This window comes from Cibotium barometz, chromosome 44, assembly GCF_041138505.1.
Source record: "Cibotium barometz isolate CiBa-2024 chromosome 44, ASM4113850v1, whole genome shotgun sequence".
Classification (NCBI taxonomy): domain Eukaryota; kingdom Viridiplantae; phylum Streptophyta; class Polypodiopsida; order Cyatheales; family Cibotiaceae; genus Cibotium; species Cibotium barometz.
In genome coordinates, this window is record NC_141089.1 from 11,845,294 (window position 1) to 11,860,079 (window position 14,786).

General features: G+C 43.2%; 1 protein-coding gene across 1 annotated transcript in view; it reads left to right on the forward strand.

Moving 5' to 3' along the window:
• Positions 1 to 14,786, forward strand: part of LOC147612964 (phytyl ester synthase 1, chloroplastic-like) — a 65,867-nt gene that overhangs the window by 17,035 nt on the left and 34,046 nt on the right. Inside the window, exons 3-5 of the mRNA XM_086782240.1 lie at positions 3,180 to 3,235; positions 11,278 to 11,436; positions 12,493 to 12,597. Of these exons, the coding sequence (XP_086638366.1) occupies positions 3,180 to 3,235; positions 11,278 to 11,436; positions 12,493 to 12,597 (320 nt within the window). The remainder of the gene's footprint in view (positions 1 to 3,179; positions 3,236 to 11,277; positions 11,437 to 12,492; positions 12,598 to 14,786) is intronic.

Consider the following 14,786-nt stretch of genomic DNA (forward strand, 5'->3'; position numbering starts at 1 on the left):
CCTGCCACCATCTCGGGATCCCTCTCTTGTGTGGCCATCTTTCAGACCAAACTTTGCTGGTAGATGCTTCAGCTTTCTTTTGTGGAAAATAATCTAACAAATATTGTGCACCAAATGGGACACCAAGGTACATGTTTCCAAGGTGTGTATCGTGTGTATCTCCATCTGAACCTCCCAAGAGATCAAGCACTCTTGGGTCCCCTCCTTCAAATCACCCCTGCATTGGTCCATATCTACTCCTTGGATCGGTCTACCACAAGTCCGTGTAATCAAGGAGAATTCTGGTCCAAGTTGTTCAGCTAAGAAAATATGAGCGCATACTGCACAAGTACAACTTAAGAAGCTATCGAAAAATCCGCTGCTTGTCTACATACTCAAACAACTCTCCTTCCACCTAAGCTTGCTCCTCATGGGTGTGTAGCCCATGGAACCCTCTGACGAGAGGAAAGACTCAAGAGTCATCAGGTATTTGGAAGGAATCATGAAGTCAAAACTCAGCTCTACTGTGCCTGGAGAGGGTTTGGTAGGGCAAGGAAGCACAATATACCCAAATATAATATACAGCCAGCTCAAAGCTTCCCCCACTGGCTTATGCCATCAAAACACAATGCTTGCCAAAACCCCCCATATACCCTATGGTAGAAGATCCCCATGTTCCTGTGCCCATACCTGACTTGGTATGCCTGGCACAATAGGAAAGGGTTGCTTCTGCCACTACCACGTCAAAATAAAATACATGCTGATTCTTGAATTTCAGACAAAAACACCTAAAATTTTGGTGAAAAAAACTCTGAGATTAAGGCATGAACCCTTTATGTACAAAAGCAAAGTACGAGCTCTGTCCCTTGCAGGTTTGTCCCATGCCGATCGAGATAGGAGTCACTTGTATGTTCAGCCTTTGTGTAGGAGTTTGGTTTTATAAGAGAGAGTGCTTTTGTGTATCAAAAAAAAAAAGCTCACTGTTTTTAACTAAAACAGGTTGCTTTTTATTAAAACAAACTTTGGGCACCTTCTACATGGAAAAAACCACACGTAAAAAAAAAAGAAGGCGGCCCCTTTTAGCTTCAAAAGCACACGATTGGGCTAAAAAGAAACACCCAATCTATTCCCGGCTCACACACACCGACTCTCACTCCATCTCTGGCGGTGATCAGAAGGTGATCCTGTGAAAGCAGGGTGCTCTGGATTGTGCTTTTTTTCCACTCTGCACACAGGCAGCTTGCATGTGTGTGCCATCTCTCTACCCTATGCGCCCTACTTCCTCTTCCCTGCAGTTTTCTGCTGGCTGCCCTTCTACCACTTGCTGGCCACAGCCTGGTTGTGAGAGAAAATGCTCTTCTCCCCGTCTCCTGACCTGCAAATCCCTTATAGCCAGGCTGTCACACACACAGCCGAGTGTGCCCATGCTCTGCACGCTTCTATACCATTTTATACCCCCAGTATGGTACAGGATGGAGCTAGCTAGGTTGCATATCATGATTGTATACTCCATGCATATAGCTTTGCATTCTCCTAGTAGTAGAGCTCCATCCCCTGCACACCCAGATTCAGCTTTTTTATTCAGTACTTTTTCATTTTGTTGGGATGACAGAGGATACCCCATACCTGTACTCCGATTTGTCTCATAGGCCGAGTTTGGTCTTTTGGAAGACGTTAATAAAATCTTTCTTTCTTTCTTTCTTTCTACGTGCAGACCAGAAAACTGCCTTCACATGCTTCTGTGCCCACTCTCTTCCACCCCCCCATACTTACACGTCTTACCTATGGGAAGGGCAGGTACATAAGCATCAATTTCATGCAAGGCGAGAGAAACGAGAGGACTTAAACCCTCCATGCATATTTCATGCAAGGCAAGAGAAACGAGAGGACTTAAACCCTACATGCATATAATCTCAAATTCCCCCCCTTCTCAAATCCATGTAACCTAACATGTCAGCAGAACCCTAAAAAGCATAACTTTTTTCCTGAGATGAGAACTTAGCATGTCGTATAGAGAATACCTTCAGAGGAGTATGCATCAAATCGACCTTAGCACAAAATCTCCGCGTAGAGAATACATGGATCTTGTGAATCCATGGAAAGCAAAACACAAAAGCTTACTGAGACCTCCTCCCATGCGTGACGTCACCTCTGGCATTTAGGTGGCTCTGATACTGGGTTTTACAACCCCATGGATCTCCCACACACAACTTACACGAAATTAGTACAAAACCCTTTAGAGGGGTGCAGGCTAGCTCACCTCTCAATTGTAGGTTCTATGCTTCAACCCACCCCCGAGCCAGGGGCTAAGGTTTGAGAGAGGCAGCACAGAAGTTACTTCCAAGTGCTAGATGAAGAAACACTTGGTGTCTAATCTCTACAGATCATGTAAAAAAGTTTGTGGTGTTGATTCCTTGCAAGGGCTATGTTATAGTGGAGTATATGGTGACTTTCCAATAGGAGCAGCCTTTTTGAGGACCATTGTTGAGATCGGGTCAGCTAGTTTACTAGTTAGTTTTGGAGAGCTTTGTTTATTAACCCTGTGACAAATTGCAGCTTTGCAATGCATCTCACTTGTAGTGAAATGGTCAAATAAAGATAATAATCAGTTTAGTTTTGACCATTGGTACAAGCCACTTCAAACGATTTCTTTTCCTCCGCAACTGGGGGGACTGCAGCTCTTGGTCATGTGTACGTGTCTTTAGCGCTGTGTACGATCATAAAGAAGGAAGAACATGTCAGTCTTGCCTTGAAGGGAAAGATGGTCATGTAAGAGTGTACAAAGGTGTGCTCATATTGTTGTGTTGAGGTTGCAATATGTCCCACTTGACATCGTCATGTAATGCTGCCCCATGTCACAGGTTCCATGGTGAAAGCCATTGGATTGTAGATGATAGCTCTGGTTTCCATCAATTAAATAAGCTGAGAGAGCTGTTGGTATTTCTATGTTACTCTGTTTTGATTAAAGATATAAAACTGCTGATCATTCTGATCAGCTTTTAGTAATTCGATGATCTTTATTATATAGTAGTGCTATGCTTGGTTTGTGAAGCTGGTATTGTGTGTGTTTGTTGTTGATGTAAGTGAGGCAATTAAGCTGTCATATTTATGTTACTATGTCCATTGTATGAAAGCTTTTGATTACATAAAAATGGTATTCCTTGGTTATTCACTAAAAGCATTTGCTTGTAAACTTTCAGGATGTTTGAAGTTCGTTGTCTACACATTCCTATTTCCGACCGCACACCTGTGGAAGGTCAAGAGCATTTTTCATGTGTCTTCTTATGTCTGCCATTCTAAGTATAAAATTCTTTGGTTTGAAAAATGTTCGATTTGATTCTTTGTGGATGCAAATTATATGTATATAGATGTAGATAGGAGATATGTAGGGAAACCATAGTTGCATGACAACTCAGTTTACATTACGTTTTTGCATTTCTATGACATTTTCACGTTTTTCATGTAGTAAATCACAATGACTTAAAAACCTTTGTCAACCTAACTAAATGTTTACAAATGCCCGTTGGCAAGCCGTTTTCATACTTTCATCATAAGATCGAGCTCATTTGAAGTATGCATTTGCTGATGTGGCACTTTTTGATGGCGTGTTGTGGTGTTCTTATCCCTATACATGCTAAATTAAGCCAATCTTCATGTTGACATGGCGGTTTAATTCGTTTACGCTTACAAAAAAATTGTTTTCATGTGTTTGCATTACCTGCCATTGTGTTTACGTTTTTATGTTTTGGTAAGTATAACATGCAATAAGGTCAACATTTACACACATTGCCATAACTACATAAACATAGTGTTATATCTTATATAGAAAGAAAGGATTTAGAAAAGTGTGAATGACACACAAAGACAGAATAGTTTGTGCCTAGAGTATTCTTGGACACATGGTTGTTTTGTAATACACTTCGCCTCTTTGTAATTGAGTCACTATAGCATACAATGGTTCACTTTATATCAATATAGGAAAGGCTTCGCCTTTGAAGCTTTAGCCATTTGAAGTTCCGAATTCCTTACCTCTCCATCGAATTCTCTGGACACTTCTTGTTCGCCTTTACTGGCTCGACATTGGGGGATTATCGTTTTGCCCAGTTCTTTCTCCAAGCCTCCCGAGGAACGAACTCAGTTGTTGAAGCTTCTTAAGCCCCCCAAGTTCAATGGGAAGATGGATCGAGAAGTCATCACCAACCTGAACCCACGAGATCGTTGCCATGTCTGCGGCAGTAGGTGGTTCAGATGTTTTTCTACTCCATTTGGTGCATACGGCTTTGATACATGCCACCCTCTTGTGGTGGAAGACCACCTTAGGCACCACTTCGTTGCAAGGTAGCCTTGAAGGAATTTGTTTGGATTACCACCATGAGCTAAAGCAGCAGTGGGAATGCTTTTCTAAGAAAGAGGACAAATTGATATCCGACTATCTTGCCCGGTTTCGAAAGCTTCTGCTCATGGCCATTGAGGATCGTCTCACGATTGAAGCTGGTTGAGTGTATTGTGGATGGTTTGAGACCGTCCTTGCATGCAAATGTGCGTGTACTCCGTCCCGATGATCTCTCACATGCGGTCATATGGCTACTACCCTCGATAGGTAGGAGAGTTCGAAGTGTGAGACTCTACGGATGGTCCAAGAGTAGATGGCCAAGGAGAATCCTACAGAAGGAGCTATTAAGGCCATGCAAGATAACAACAGTTCTAGTGGGGGAGTGCTGCGGAAATGACTCTCTCAAGAGGAGTTCCTGTCCAAGCGACCAAGTGGTGTATGTTTATTGTGTGACTCCCCCAAGACACATTGCAAAGGATTGTCCGAGGACCTTGAAGGAGCAGTTCGAGTAGGAGGCTTCTTGAGAACCTGAGAATGAGTGTGAAGGAGATGTATGTGTTCATGTCTTGGGTTTTTTCATTTCTTGGATTGAGCACACACCAAGGGTGCTTCACTGCATCATGCCATAGTCTTGAACACCGAAAGTTTCGTCTTCACAGTTGTTTGCACAAGGTGGAGAATTTTTGGTCTCAATGGTGGTTGCTTTAGTACAGAAGGACTAAAGCAAGTACAGAAGGACTCTTCTCCCTTGCTGTTTGCGATGGTTTTGAGTACCTTCAGTGTTTGATGTCATGGAGGCACTGTAGGAGGACATATCACTAGATTTGTCTTCATCTTTGGAAGATATATGGGTTGTGTCTTCTGAGTGCACCGATTCCTTGGAGACTATACTGACAACAGCCAGAGTTTTTGCTACGGTGTACAAGTGGATGTATTACTTGGAGTATGTTCCACATGAAGATGGTGGTCTAGACATACTTGTGCCGAGAGCAGTACTGATGGATAAAGGTTTGGTGCAACTCTTTTGAGGAGTATTGGCTCTGCTTTCTTCCTTCAGAGGGTGCATTGGAGTTGGTGAAAGGAGTTCTTGTGACCCATCTCAGTTGATGCATTAGTGGCTGAAGTGTGGATAGCAAGTTTTGGTTGGCCGTTTTTTGGAGTGTTCTTCTCATGAGTGTGCAGTGTTTCTTCATGGACAATTAGACAAGGAGAAAATGTTGGATCAAGCAAGAGATGTTCATCTACAGGGTTTTTTGCAGGTCTTTGTGCTGACACGGCACGGACAGAATGCAAGCCTTCGCACTGGACACGAAGTGGTCTCGGAGCATTTGGGATCTTGGGTACCTTGGATGAGCTTTGTTTGGATCATTTTCTTTTATGAAAGGGCACTTTTTATGGTCACCGTGCTGCTTAGGACATCAGCAATGCAACTGGGGGAGAAAGTGACACATCTCACCTGTAGTGCACAAGGACAGATTTTTGAGAGGTGCTTGCGCCATGTGACAATCGGCCACTGGACGAGGTCGTGGGTTGTCCTCTGAATTGGCCGACAATAGTAAAACAGGCCGACCAACACTAGTATGTATAATGTGTTGTATATTCACTATAATCATCTGCATTTCTCAATGCTAGGCATCTACATAACGTTTCTCTATAGGTGTGGGTTGGCCAAGGAGATGTTCAGTAGTGTTGGGCTGAGAATTGCTGTTTCTTCACAACCACGGTAGAATGCATATGGTCGAGGAGTTTGTTGGCAAATGTGGAGAATAGACAGAGGTGCAATACCTATTCTCACAGATAGTCAGAGTGTTATTTCTGCTGCAAAAAATCTATTTTTCCATACACAGACAAAGCACATAGAGGTTCATTTTCACTATGTGAGAGAGATACTTCATGTAAGTGACATCAGTCTCATCTATTGTCCGACTCAGGACAACGTGATAGACCTCTTCACAAAGGCTCTTTGAAGAGACAAGTTTGGAGCTTTTTGAAAAGCTTTAAGCTTGTTTCAATTTGTGACTTGATGTCACTCTATGCATCCACATTTCCATTAGAGGGGGATTGTGACACTGTGTTATTGGAAATGTGTATTAGGTCCTAGGGAATAAGTTTGGTGACATTCTCCCAACAAAATTTCTCACTTAGGGACTATAGTCAAGATTTTTTAAAAATTATGACCATGTGATTAGTTGCCACGTGTCATCCCATGAGTTAATCTTGGGCTAGTTAGGGTAAGCCCTAACTTTTGATGTAACTAAGTTGCTTCTTTTAAAAGAACATATTGTAGAGTTATGTCTCTCTTGCTTGTGTGCTTCTTTACCTTTTGTACTTGCACATCTTGTTTGTGTAGGACCTAGGTCACTCCAGGACAACAAGGGACATGCAAGTTTTTGGAGGACTTATTCTACCCTTGACCATATATTTACATTGAGAGCCCAATTTCTAGAGTTGGCCCTTTTAGTGGAGATGATATGCGGAGTAGTGGTATTGTATGAGTCGGTGACGGGGAGTCAGATGTGATCACTAGCACCATAGGGGTGAAGCAAAAATGGCCTCTCTTCCCAACACTCTTATGGCCTTTACATAGATGAGAGCTTTGACATCATTGATGGACTTGGTGTGCCGGGTTCCACACTATGTGATACTCTTACGTCTCGAGAGCTTGATCTGCCCAAGCTGCTACCTGCTGCCCAGCCGTGCACACTGCCCAGCCCACTGCCCGCTGCCCTGCGGATCAACACATGCAGCCACCAGTTGGGTTGCGCTGTGTTTTATGTGCTGCAGCATAGCTGCCTAAGGTCTCCATAGACCATGCCCAAGGACTATCTGACATAGAACCAAAACCCTAACAAGGTGTCATAGACCCGACATAGTCGTATGCATTGCATGACCGTGATAGATTGTGGCTAGCGACACCACCCAACCGTAGGTTCAGTACCTCGAACCACCTCTGAGGTCTAATTGCCACGTGAGCGTGTTTGGTACTGATGTCCCCAACCTAGTGTCCCATACCACTAGGCCAAACCACCCACCTTGCGGCTCCATGGCCATGAGATCTTGCACTTTTCCAAGCCACCGTGTGACTACTTGACCTTGTATGTCTAATAAGAGATCCCAAGGTCACTTACATAGTAATAACCCAACTATTATTGGCCCTTACTTTATTTATAAGCTTTCCCGCCTTATTTATAAGCTTTTAGCTATTATTAGTCCCAAGCTATTAATTATAAGCTCTTCTTGCTAACTATCGCCCTTAGCCCATTTGTGAACACTCTAGGTCCCCAGGCTCCGGCTAAGCCCTTAACCCTAATCTTGGGTTAGCACACATGGCTAGCCCTAATCCTAGGCCTATGGGGACGTTACATACTCCCCCCCTTTTGTTCAATACACATCCTTGTGAATGCATAAGGAGTAAGGAGACAAGCCTATGGTAAGCGAATCCTTGGATCCGGACATCTGTCCATAGCATTTACTCAAGTCCACTGCCTCTTACCTAGGCTAGTGTAAGACTCCTCTTGTAGACCCTCCTACAAAGGTCCGATTGCTTACTATCGATCCAACTCCATCTAAGAGCCAAATCCCAATAGGACATCTAGTCACAAAGTGGAGCAAGCTCTACCGTAACAACCCTAGCACGGACTCATAGCACAACTCAACTATCATACCAAATGGAATTGTGCATTAGTTGTTGGCAAACACTAGTCCAGTGAATGTACAACCAAGTTCTGGTGCCATGTACTTTCAATACAATAATCCTACATTACTTCACTTTGAGCTTTAGTGGATGCATGCACGACCCTAGCATTCTGGGGTCACTTTTCTTGAAGCACGAGAATAGCTGTTTATTGGTGAGTCTCTCACCAAGAAATGCTGGGAAAAATGGAGAAAAGCCCATCTCTAGAACAGACGAATCTTATCATAAAAATGATTGATGGAACACTAGCAAGACCCATGTGAGTTTTGGAGCGAACCAAATTGAAAATCTTTTCGTTCCAGTGTCATCACACATTTGTAGTGATGAACTTCCTGTGCCAACCTAATTCCTACGATGTCGTATCTCCTTTATACAATCCTCATCTAAGAGCGAATGGAGATTGTGTTTTCACACATACTAGTAGATACTCACATCTACATTTAGGGCAAGCATAAAACTCCCCATCTATCTTTGCGTATGTCCCATATCCTCAAATAGCCTGAAGACAACATATAGCTAACAACCACTTTAATTCCACCAAATTGGGACAAACCAAAGGTCACACAATCCCATTAATAGAGATCGTGAAGGACAACGATTATAACGTTTACCATCACTAATATGTTTATCGGTTACACCCCATCGAACAAGTGGGAAATCCACATGACTCCAAAGTCCTTGAATCAAAATAACGTCTTGGATGCTTCCACCATGGAGTATAAAACGGTTCAACTGTTAATTAGTCGAGACATTTAGTCTAAGACGGAGAAGCGAAACTTCTCATCTCTCTCATGTACAATTTCAAGCATCAATTTTATTTGGCCATCATGAGAGCGTGTGTGAGGAATCACCCTACGAGTAACATGCCATGTTCACACAACTAAGAAAGTTCCTTATCTAGTTGTCTCTCATAGACCAGCATTGCTACTCACAGTTATCATAAGTTAACTATGCCAAAGCATAGAGTGTCCGAGACAAGAAACCCCCATAGCCCTGGGAGATCCTACATGAGAATACACTTTGGCGTCCCGTAAACCAGAGCACGCCCACGTAAAACCTCCATTAAGCATGATCATAGGTGGAATGGCCAACTTTCTTCCCTACAACCCAGCCTTGCAATCTAATTTCCCTCTGAACACCAAGGTCAAACCTTAGGTCAAGGAGATACCACTATGTTCATACCCTAATCTGTGTCCCTGGCTCCTACAGTCAGTTCCATTGGTTGTCTATAAACCATCCGAAAATCTTGGCCAAGGCATCCTAGAGTATGACCATCACCACAAGACTGCCTAACTCGGGCCTCAACATCTCGTCCTTGGTTCGGTCAACACCCAACAAGACTGCCGGCCACCTGCCACCTAGTGGCTATCTGGATAACACCAAGGGTGCATGGTAAAGCCTGGTATCCGTTCCCCTTTCGACACTCATAAAAAGAAACCAGAGCATGCAGTAGAATAGATTCCTTCATAGTTCATAATTGCTATCGGCCAGATTAGAGTCTCATTACTTTGTGTGAGAGTGGAGTGTGCGCGACCAGAGAGCATTGCTAGAGAGAACAAGATCTACCGATCTTGTTTACTAGAGGTCGAGATGGAAGAGAAATATCATTTCAGATGCCCAGTGTACTATGAGATTTGAGGGAAGGCCACAGAGATCAGCTATGCAGAGGTACAGACGCACACCCCTGATACCACAGAGCTCCCCATCACAACTTTCTTTCATCTGACCCAGGATGGAGCCCCCTCCTGATGACCACAAGACAGCTCTGATCAGGATGCCCCTGCTCGACGGACCAGGTAGCACACACTTACAGTCCATGTGCTGCAGGGGCCACTGCACCTCTCGGGCGTCTCTCTAGATAGAGCGATATGGGTGCAGCGAGCTCGATGCCCTAGACCCACTGGTGACCTGGTCTGAGGAGATGCTCACAGCTCCACCTGCTGACAGCTTCAGATCCGAGAGATCCTCTAGAGATATAGGAGTGCCCCACAGGAGAGCCTCTACAGTCATAGATGTCGGGGACTTACTTTGATCCCCTCACGTTACATCATTGTAGCATTGTACCACTGGTGACCTGGTCCGAGGAGATGCTCGCAGCTCTACCGGACAGCTTCAGATCCGAGAGATCCTCTAGAGATATAGGAGTGCCCCTCCACAGGCAGTGGGGACGTGGAGAGTCTCTATACAGTCGTAGATGTCAGGGACTTACTATGATCCCCTCACATTGCATCATTGTAGCACTGTACCACTAGCACTTAATATGTTTCAGCTCTAGTTGATTTTTTCCATGATTCAGTCACTTCATTGACACATCGTAACACTTTTGATCCCATAGACCCTTTGGTCTTTTGTAGATGTTAATACAATTTAATTCCTTTCTTTCTTTTCTGTTCTCCCACACACAGGGATTCAGGCATTTGCATATAGTCACTTAGTGACTTTTCAGTTGTTTCAAATATCTGGAACACTTTGTCCTTTTTATATGGGTCATTCCCTTCCAGTCCTGTTGTAAAAGTAAGGCCCTCCTTTCAGAGCATGGCTGGCGTCCTCTGCGGTTTGAGAGACACGATAGACACCAAGTGGTAGTGCGGACTGAAGACCCAGCGACAGAGGCCGGCCCAATCTTGGAGGCAGGGCCTACAACCACCTTCAACCCGCAACATAATCGTGTGGTTCTGCAGGGTCTGCTTGGAGGGACTAGCATACTTGGGGCTAACCACAGGGAGGCCGCCGACCCAGTGTGACTTTTCTTCCATGCTAAGTAGTGGATGCCATGAAAAAGAAAGTGGATGTGCGTGTATCAAAGGTCCTATGGGCTTATAGAGCAATTTGACATTAAATGAAAAAGTGGCTTTTGAAATGGTCAGTGCTGGCACTCTGACTGTAACCAAACTTCAAAACAGAGCTAAATTTTGGGATAGAATCCATGATTGGTGCTGCCATAATGTGGAGCTTTTGAGGAGCTCTCCTTTAAGGTATTGAAAGGATCACGGTGATAGTGCAGTTTGAAACAACAAAATAGTAAAGAGAATATTTGGGGTTTTACTGAGAGTTAAATGGTCAGATTGATGGGACATGTCTTGTCATGCAAGTTGTTCCTAGGTGGGCTTTTTGATAGAGTAATGCAAACCTTCAAGTCTTCCTAATGGTACAGGTTGAAAAATGGTTGCATATTTCAAAGGTTATATGTAGGTGTTTTTAAAGCATTGAGATTATTGAGCATGCACTTGTAAATGTCGTGTGCTTGAATTTGAGGGTGTGGTTTTTGCAGGGCTTATTAAGATTGTGGAGGAAATTGTAAAGGCTGAAAGCTGCAAAGCACCTTCAAAGCCTATTTACCTGGTTGGGGATTCTCTTGGTGGGGCTCTTGCCTTGGCTGTTTCTGCCCGAAACCCAAAGGTGGACCTTGTACTTGTTTTGGCAAATCCTTGTAAGCTACATATTCGTCTTTTGCTACATGTCGGAAGTCTTAGTAGTTCTAACTTAACAGCTTGTATATGCATAATTTTTCAATTGGAAGAAAGGAAAAATACCCAAGAACTTTATTCTGAACACCACTTGTGATACTTGTACCATACATATACAGTACTAACCACACATAAGGTTTCTTACCACCTTGGGGGTTGAGGGGGCTGTCAAGTTAGAGGAACGTTTACTTGTGATCTAGACAGCTTTTGTATGCATGTGAGAAAAGCATGGCCACATGCTAGATGGTTTCGAGAACCTGTGCAACCTCCTATACATACATAGCCACCTTTTTCAGATCCGTACATAGCTGAAGGTTTCGGGGATTCATGCTCACCTCCTTCAACAACACACTACAGATGCCCCCTCCCATAGTGATGGCGAGAGATGTTGAAGAGGCCCGAGTTCATGTAGTGAGCATGCATGAATTCATGTATGTAATGTGCACCCAGTGATATACCTACACACCAATTTTTTGTAGCAGTTTTGGAATCTATTGCCATTCTTTTGGTCTCAAGTGGATGATAGAAAAAGAATGAAACACATGAGAAAGGGAAAAGAATTGATGAATCTAGAACAAAAAAATCCTTTCCTTTTTTACAGAATAAGAATAAAATAAAAAAGTTTCTTCATGCGTTCCATTCCCGTGTGTTCGTGGGATTCCCTTCCTTTCTTGTATCCATAGCTTTTTGTTTTCCGATGAGATTCTTGCCACACTCCGTTCGAAATGCGCAGCCTGCGGCCTAAGATTCAAATAGCACTTTCACAAGAAAAAGCAGCCCGGATTGCACGTTCTTTGGTCCCTTCAGCTATCTATCCATCCGATTTACGGTCAAATAAAGTCTCTCCTACAGCGTGTATTGAGTTTTCAAATATAGACTTGCAGCACACTTGTGATGGGGCTTCTAAATTTTTTTCTTCACCTTATTGCTAGATTTTTAAATATACGTGTGTGTGTATTGCAAGCCAATGAAGGAAGAACTTATCCTTTAATTAACAGCAACCTTTATTTTGGATGCAGCAACATCTTTCAGCAACTCTCAACTTCAACCAATCTTACCACTTGTGGATGTTTTACCGGATCAGATCTATGAAGCAGTTCCATTCTTGTTGAGCTTCACTATGGGTATGCATTATTGCCAAAAAAGATTTTTAAACTGCATTTTCAAGTCTGTTGATCAATAGGAATCGATGATTTTCTTTGGAATCCTTATGTCACTAGGTTCTTGTCACTAGGAGAACCTTGCATCACCTAATGCTATTACTTTCTCATATCATAAAAGTAAATGAGTGTACATATGTATACAAGTGCACACACATACATGTATGTATGTAGATGTGTGTGTGCGTGTGTACAATCCAAGGCAAGATTATTGGCTGCCCATATACGAGCCGATTAATTGTTGATGGCTGGAAAGCAATATGCTTATTGGTCTGGTCCAGACCTCCTCAGACAGGAAATTCATTCAGGCAACAAAACATACATTGAACTCATGCTTTTGCTGCTCCATGATTACAGCTCCCAGATCAGCTTACTTTCTGTCTATCAAAGGCATATGCACTTCCACTATTTTAGCCTAGCTACTCTCTACCTTTACACCTCATAGGTGATGTAAGCAGAGCTTGGCTCTCTCTCAATGTACTTGCCTATATATTAGGCCTCTCATTTTCAATAAGAAATACACTCATTTTCACTCTAAACATCTTTTCATTATGCCCAATCCTTGCATGTGATTAGTGTTAATATTATCATTCTTTATCTTAGTTTAACCATGCTTAACAATGAGCTTTAAGGTGCACTTTGATCCTCCATAGATTCTAACATGGTATCAGAGCATAGGTATCCATTAGCTTGCATTCTTATCTCCTCACTAATTAATATAATTAGCATTTAATTATGCCTTCTTTCTCCCATTAGACTCAATTAATTATTCAGCCTTTTAGAAATTAGATTACTGCTGCAATCTAGAGAACTGCTGAATGCCTGAACAGCTATAACTTGCACTGGAGTGATTGGTAGATATGTTAACAATCGGCAGCACCAGCAAGCGACTATGTGCATAGAGCAAGTCCAAAGCTCTGAATCAACCGGACAGTCGGATTCAGTCGGTCAGGTCAGATTCAGCCGGTCAGGTCGGATTCAGCCAGGCAGTTGGAATCAGCCGGTCAGGTCGGAAGCAGTAAAACTGAGAATCATCTGGAGGGGCCATGTGTGACTGCTAGAGGTAGGGCGGCTGGAGAGGCCGAGCGTTGACTACGGGAGGTTCAGTCGTCAAGGGCGTGGAAACTCGTGAGTGTGAGACGTCGCCTTCTGTAGTTGGAGCAGGTTCGTGACTCCTTTGTGCAGCCTCTTATGGCGCTCTGCTCTTCTCAAACGATCTTTGTAAATCTGTAGGATAGCCTTCACTTGTTTGATTCATAACGTGAGATCCTGAACTCCAAATTTGATATTTGAGTAGTCAAATCATATCTGCAGATTCCAAGCTTTCCGCCTATGCTGATACAGTCTGCAACACACCATTTGTTGTGGTGCCCCTCTGTCCATACTCAAGTGTCACCCTCCATAGCCACAGCCTTCCAGCCACGCTGCTCTAGCCACTGCCTGTTTCTTTTTAAAGTTTTTATAAGGCTTAAAACCTTGGCCTAAGGCTTATTAAAGCCTTTTTGAAATGCTTTTTAAATTCAGTCGTCCGACTTTGAAAGCATAGTTGTCACGGTACGAAAATACAATACCATACGGGAATTTTTGGTACAATATGAAATTTTCGGATATCGTACGATAAAATACGGTTTTTATTTTTTACACTTACAACCTATGGAGCTTCAAGCTTGAATGTGAGGGAAGGTTGGGAGGGGAGGAGTCTACAGTGCTTGAGGAACCAGAACATGGATATGTGTCTCTCCCAGCTGGATCTCCCGATTGTCTCCAAAAAAGAACTTGGATGGGTAATGCAATACCAAAGGTCTCCCAGTGTAGCGTTTATGACTAAGGGACCGTCCTTGCACAAATATGAGCCGTGCATCTAGGCCATGATGATGGATTGGGCTATGAACATAAGCCATGATGATGGATTGGGCAATACGCAGCGGTACATGTAATGGCCATGTTGATAGTTTCCAATACTCGATCTTATGATAAACTTATCTATGACCCATTGTTTTTGTTGCTTGAGAGACACTTTCCATCCAATAGGATATCCAAGATGTCGTATGTGGAGACAATATGAAGCCTAGCGAAAGAACAAAATGACAATCACATTCTTTAAGAGGCAATAGCTTGGGCTTGGTAAAATTAACCTTCAATCCAGCAGCTAG